At 36.7% G+C, this 7,288-nt stretch overlaps 1 protein-coding gene across 1 annotated transcript in view; it reads left to right on the top strand.

Annotated features, from left to right (window-relative positions):
• RBM12 (RNA binding motif protein 12) overlaps positions 1-1,447 on the top strand; it is a 5,053-nt gene extending 3,606 nt beyond the window's left edge. The window contains exon 3 of the mRNA XM_006881482.1: positions 1,137-1,447. Within this exon, the coding sequence (XP_006881544.1) occupies positions 1,137-1,447 (311 nt within the window). The remainder of the gene's footprint in view (positions 1-1,136) is intronic.
• Positions 1,448-7,288: the final 5,841 nt, after the last annotated feature.

Raw genomic sequence — 7,288 nt, 5'->3', positions numbered from 1 at the left:
CTCTGTCGCCATAAACAATACATGGGCAATCGATTTATTCAAGTTCACCCAATTACTAAGAAAGGTATGCTAGAAAAGATAGATATGATTAGAAAAAGACTGCAGAACTGCAACTATGACCAGAGAGAAATGTTAAATCCAGAAGGGGATGTTAACTCTGCCAAAGTCTGTGCCCACATAACAAATATTCCATTCAGTATTACGAAGATGGATGTTCTTCAGTTCCTTGAGGAAATCCCAGTGGATGAAAATGCTGTACATGTTCTTGTTGATAACAGTGGGCAAGGTCTAGGACAGGCATTGGTTCAATTTAAGAATGAAGATGATGCACGTAAGTCTGAACGCTTACACCGTAAAAAACTTAATGGAAGAGAAGCTTTTGTGCATATATTTACTCTAGAAGACACGAGAGAAATTGAGAAAAATCCTCCTGCTCAAGGCAAAAAAGGGACTAAAGATGTCAGTGCCAGGTAATCCTCCTGTTCCAGTAATGCCCAATGCCGGACTGCCTGCTGCAGGAATGCCCGGTGCAGGATTGCCAGCTTCAGGACTGCCTGGTGCGGGAGTTCCTGGAACCAGAATACCTGGTGCGGGAATATCCGGCACGGGGATGCCTGTCACGGGGATCCCCAGTGCGGGGATCCCGGGTGCGGGGATACCCAGTGCCGGAATACCAGGTGCCGGAATGCCTGGTGCAGGAATGCCTGGTGTGGGAATGCCTGGTACGGGAATGCCCGGTGCGGGATTGCCTGGTGCGGGATTGTCCAGTGCAGGAGGTGAAGAGCATGCTTTCCTGGCTGTAGGCTCAAAGAAGGCCAACAGTGGACCTCCTTTTAACTTTCCTAGTAATTTTGGTGGGTCGAACTTTGGACCACCACTCCCTCCTCCAGGATTAGGAGGGGCCTTTGGTGATGGTAGGCCTGGTATGCCTTCAGTTGGAAACAGTGGTTTGCCTGCTCTAGGACTGGATGTTCCAGGTTTTGGAAGTGGACCAAATAATTTAAGTGGGCCATCAGGATTTGGAGGGGGCCCTCAGAATTTTGGAAATGGTCCTGGTGCTTTAGGGGGCCCTCCTAACTTTGGAGGGGGCCCTCCTGGTCTTCGAAATGCCCCAGGTCATTTGAGTGGGCCACCAGCCTTTGGGCCTGGCCCTGGCCCAATCCACATTGGGGGTCCCCCTGGCTTTGGTTCTAGTTCTGGAAAACCAGGACCAACAGTCATTAAAGTGCAGAATATGCCCTTTACTGTGTCTATTGATGAGATTTTAGATTTCTTTTATGGCTATCAAGTAATCCCAGGCTCGGTGTGTTTAAAATACAATGAAAAAGGTATGCCCACAGGTGAAGCCATGGTGGCCTTTGAGTCTCGAGATGAAGCCACAGCTGCTGTCATTGATTTAAATGACAGGCCTATAGGGTCAAGGAAAGTAAAACTTATATTAGGATAGCTGTTCACGTAAATACATTGTAGTGTAGATCTACATAGTGCTGTGATTAATCCACCAAGATTGTTTTCATAGTATTTCCAGGTTAGAACCTGTGGATTGTTTAAATCACAAGTAGATTGGTTTTTCCGTAACATAGCATTGGTTGACTGTTTACAGAAGACTCGTTACCAGAATAAACATTGTTGTGTGTTACAATTCTGAAAAGAACACAAAAATTATTTTGGCATACCATTAGAGAAACTATTTGTAAAATTCAAATTATCATATAAAGCTTATCAAGGAGACTAGATTGGTTTTATTTTATGCCATATGGGATGAAGAAATTTAAATGTCCTTAGAGCTAATTTAAAGGTGCTCTTACCAGCCACTGATAAATTTGAATTGGCTACTTTTGGAATTTGGTTAAAGCTGGACAGATTTGCTTTGTTACAGGGTCAAAGCTTTGTCTAAAGTCCTCATTTTCTTTCAAATTGAATAAAATCTCTGTATACAGATTCATTGTATGTACTTTTATTGCTTCTTGAGGATTCTTGCTGTATAGACAGTCCTGCTTCTGAAATTGCTGCTTTGTTTTGCCTAATTGACTCATTTGTAAATGAGCAGAACTGTGTTTTTGTTTTGTTTTTAAATATAAACCTTCATACTTGGTCTATAATATAACCTTAAGCTTTGATTTCTAATGTCACACTAAAAACTGTAGAATAAGAGATTTGCCACAAAAATAAAAATACAGAGTCTTCTACTTAGGAGCACTTTGAACACCAATTTTAGTCAGTTCATATTGTTTGAATAGTATTGAAAACCAGAAACCACTTTTTTAATAATTAGTGTTTAAGATTTGAAAACCTTTCCAGATGAACTACTTGTTCTGGTAATTTCCTCCTGTCTCAATTTATGTGAAGTTTTGGCCTGTATATAAATAAAAGGGGATATATATATATTTTCAAAAGAAAGCATAATCGAACAAAAGATCTGTAGGCTTATCTATAGGATGATAAGCATTTAATCCTATTACTTGGAAGTGTTTTCTCATCATTATTCTATCAGTACCCTCTATACAAAAATTCTTCATAACAGACTTCAAGTGCAGCTGCCAGAGAGAAGAGGGTTGAGATTTTTCCCCCCTTTTATACTCTTTGATTTGTGACACTAAAGGAGGAAGACCACATGGGTTCTAGTTGATGAATGTTCTTGTCCTAAAAACATTAGATTTCAAATGTCCTGTTTACTGCCACAAAAAGTAGTGCTTATAGTTGCATTCCCTCTTAGTTAAAATGCTTTTAAGATGTGTTACGCACTTTTACAGACATATAGAATGAGAGATTGGTAAAATATCATGAAAAATTTTTGTCCTTTGCATAACCACTTTATCTTGGTTTTGAAACACTCTCAGCATTTTCTACAAATCACTGTTCTTAAAAAGGAGGCAGCCTTATTAAAATAATTGTTTCTGATGTTAAAAATATAGTGCCTTTTTGGTGTTGCAAGTCAGTGGAATACTGAAATATATAGTGTTATATGATTTCGAATGTAAGAGTGGCAACAATTTATAAGATTTTGAAAGCCTTTCATTATTCTTAGAGGATTGACAGTACAGAATTTTTGCTTAAGGAAAGACTTATTTTGACTTTTCAAAGAAGAAGTGGCTACATTTTAGTTTTTTTTGATAATTCACAAATTTGTTTTGACAGATAACTTGGTATATTGTCTCCTCAAATTAAAAAGCAATATGTTTGTATACAGTGTTCAGTTTTTAAGTTTGCTGTTAAGTAATCATTTTTCATTCCAAAGACAGAGTTCAAAAACATTAAGAGTGCTCTTTGAGGATCTTTATTTCAGCTACAATGTTCCCCCTTCTCCTTTCATTGGAAAGCTCACTGTTTTAATTTTAGAAAAATGGGTTGTTGAAAGAAAAGTCCTTTTTCACAATCTGTGGTCATACATTCTTATTAAATATTTTATATATTAGCTATTTCGTTATTTCTGCATCTTAGATAAGTACTGAAAAGGAAAATTTTATTTCATTGTTCATAAAAATTAAATAAAATAGTGGTTTGTGTAGAAATGTAGAGAACTGTTTCTATTTGGTTGAATCACAAGAGAGAACTGTTTCCTGTTTGGTTGAATCACAACAGTGTGGGGCTTTTTTTGTTGTGAAATGTAATTAAATGCTATGCTCTCTGGAACTTGAATTTTGTATACCTGAGACTTATTAACATAGTGCTAACTCCTAAGTATACTATTTAATTTGTTTGGAGTGTTGGGAGATTCTGGGTTTTTTTTTAAAAAAAAAATTGAAGATACGTTTTGTGAAATTTTTCATAATCCTCAAATTTTCTCTTAAGTAGATTTGGGGTGGAAACAAATTTATGCTTTTTTTCATATGCTTTGTATAGGCTGAAGGATTTGTAAAGCTTTGCGTTCATCTGTAAACACTATCACAATAATTTCATTTTTCTGTGTAAATTTTATTGTCTGTTTTCAGGTATCTTTTCCATTAGTTTAATACTCTTTATGCTGAGTTTTAATTCACACTTACTTTTCTTTTGGTTTAAAAGAATAAGACATCTACAAAATGTATTTTATAAATAAGTAAATTTGTAAAAAATCTTAAATTTTAGTGAACATCTAATTCACAAGCAGAATTTAGAATTGTGTTCTGTGTTTATACTATAGCTTGGATGTACAAATACTAGTATTGGGGTTTCTTTGGTTTTTGGTTGGTGGTTTTTGTTTGTTTTTTTAAAATTCAATACAGTGTTGAGTGAAATGTGGTTGCTAGCTATATCTTCCATATTGTCAGGGTATTGACAATGAAAATTGCATTAGAAAAGTTTTGTTCAGAATTTCACAGAATAATATTCAATGTAGTTAAGGTCAGTCATAACCCACTAGATAAAAATCTAGGGCTGTATGTGGAAGTAAACAAACATGAGTGTGTTTGGTGGAAATAACCACCTTGGATGATATTACTGTTGCCTGAAAACCTTATAAATACCCTTTTATTAGATTGTGTATAGGCATGAGTCAAATGTGTGAAAAATTAGGGGGGGAGTCCATTCATTGAACTTTTTTTTTTTAAAGAACATCTAAAATGTAAAATAGCTGCTAGTCAAATCTTAGAATTTCTGGGAGTAGGCTCTATTAAAAATTATTTCCTATCTTTGAAAAATTGCCAGATTTACTCTTTTATTGGCAATTCTACAGTAGCCCAAACTTTAGAAACCAAACTCAGAAGTGGCTCATTGCCAATATAGTTACAGCATTGCCAGCAGATAATACTTTGGCGTCCTATAGCAGAGGATTTTGTCTTTAATACTGTTCAATAAACTTGTCACAAAACAAAAAAGGCTGATGCTTTTAATACTTTAAATATTTTGAGCGCTAACGGTATGTTTTCTGGGGGGATAAAGTCAATGTCTTAAAACAGATGTATTTTTATTGCTTTAATTCTCCAAAATGTTTTGTGCCTTTGGGAAGATTGATGTAGTGATCCTGACAGTACCAATTGTTGATTATCCCTATCTGCTTATGCAGACGTGTGGAAGGAAGAGGATACCTGGAAAAGCAGGGAGAAAACTGATCCTGGTGTTAACCTTTCAGAGTTTTATTTCATTAGTGTGTTCTTTTGCTAGTAAGTTAATTCATTATGTGCATTCAGAGAGAACTGGAAATAAGTTACACCTTTTCATAGAAGGAGTTTGAAAAGGGTTTGTGACTATACACTGAGTATGATAAAGACATAGGGCAAGGAATCTTTGGGTGTCAGTTGCATACACCTCTTTGTTACCTTAATTTGTTTTTGCACTAGTATGAGCTATATTAGTTTGGATGAAAGGCAAGGAATCAGAAGTATTGCTGCTTTCTGAAATTGATGTTCTGGTTTGTCCTTTTCGTGTTTGTACAACTCAAACTGGGAAAAAAGTTTAGAAAATTTAGTTTTTTCTAAATTCCATTATTCCCCACCCCTATGCTGTTTTTCAATCTCAGTTGGAGTTGTGGAGAAATTTGTGGAATGTTCTCATAACAAAAGCTCTGATAAAATGTTTTTAATAATTAATCTTTTAAAAGTTTATATATTCAGATAACTTTAAGGGATTTTGCACCATACATTGTAAGGAGTCGCTCTAAGCTTTTATAAAATTATCCGTTCGATTAAACATTTGAAAAGTAACTGACATCCACTACCCACAGAGATTTGGAATCGTCTTACCAATATGGATTCTAATAGATAACTCAGGAGAACTCATTTTTAGAATGAATTCTTGTTTGCTTTTTAGTGGTTTATACTAAGAAATAGCTTATTAGTTTATGTGCATCATCACCATTCTCTTAACTCATCCCCCAAAGTGGAGCTTGTTTTTATAGAAGATGATTGAATCTAAACTTAGGACTATCTTTTTTTTTTTTTTTTTTTGGTTGTTAAAAAAATATGCTTCGTGTCCATTTAGTCTTTCTTAGAATGAAATCTAATAGGTCATATTGGCTCACTGTAAATATTTTAGAAATAATGTTTTGGAGTGGTGGCACAATTTCATGATGTTGTAGTGACTTCTCTGGGAAAACCCTTTCTTCTGGTCCCCAATGTTAAGGAAGTTACCTCCCATTGGTGCCTGCTCAGGTAAATGTTAACTTGTTACCACACTGTTCCTATGTTTATTCTTGGCACTTGGAGCTACTTTGTGCAAGAGAAGCGCAAGCATCTTTTTCGGGATCAACATAACAAGCAACTAAGGTAGCATTGTTTCTACATACTACTCTACTACTAAAGAATTCAGAGGGGCCAGAAAACCACCTAATACAGACTTTCCAGCCCCAGGGAGAGAAAGCTACCCACCCACTGCCATTGAGTTGATTCTCCCTCAATGGCAACCTTCCACTGGGTTTCTGAAGCCGTACATCTTAGCAGGAGACTGCCTCATCTTTCTCCTGTGGAGCAGCTGGTAGGTCCAAACTTCTGACCTTTCAGTTAGCAACCCAAAACTTAACATACTACATCTCCAGCTGATGTAGATGTTTTTAGCCCCAGGAAGAGGAGGATTATTGTTTACTTTAAAGTCATAACTAACTCATAGCTGACTCAGTAGCAGGTTTTCAGAGGCAGTAAATCATTAGATTGCCCATAGCAGCTGTTTACAGCTAACTCAAACTGGCATAGTAGAACATGGGTGAACACATCAGCTCTTTCCAGACATACCCTCTGTACTTGGTAACTTAATAGTTTAAGGTTATTTTTCATAATCAGTTGATGGCTTGTCATTTCATGTTCAGAGAATCTGGGAAAAGGAGAACATTGACTGGTAAGAGAACATAAGCAGTATCAGATGTGAATGAGCTTAATTCATCCCAAGAGTCAGCTTTGCTGTGTTCAAATGGCCTTCGCCTTAGTATTTCATTACATTTTCATTTGGATGCTGCTCTCTCATGCCCTTGCTTTAGAGAAGTAAATCTGTTAACTGGGGCTTAGTTTTTCATATACTGAAACTGCCTCATTGCCATCACAGTAGCCTTATGTGAGGATGAAGGGATAAATTTACTCAACAGCTCCTCCTTAGTGAACAATATCAAATGTATCAACCAACCACTCAGTGCCAACTGTGAGTCTCTCTTTTTTTTTTTTTTTTAATTTGTGTGAGTGTACTGTCAAATCAGATCTGACTGGTACAGGAGGAGATTGTCCCTCCTTCCCCGGCAGAGCATCTGGTGGATTCGAACCATGTGCCTCTGGGATTGTAGTTGCAGCTCTTTACCACTAGGCTACCAGAGCTCCCCTACCAACTGTGAGTCTCTTGAACTATCAAAAGGTCTAAGGAGGGTAAAGAAAATCAGGGGCTTGAAGAG

This window comes from Elephantulus edwardii, unplaced genomic scaffold (assembly GCF_000299155.1).
Source record: "Elephantulus edwardii isolate Elephantulus edwardi_28Jun2011 unplaced genomic scaffold, EleEdw1.0 scaffold00015, whole genome shotgun sequence".
NCBI lineage: Eukaryota > Metazoa > Chordata > Mammalia > Macroscelidea > Macroscelididae > Elephantulus > Elephantulus edwardii.
The sequence above is the reverse complement of the archived record's forward strand: the minus strand, read 5'-3'. Positions and strand labels throughout refer to the sequence as shown.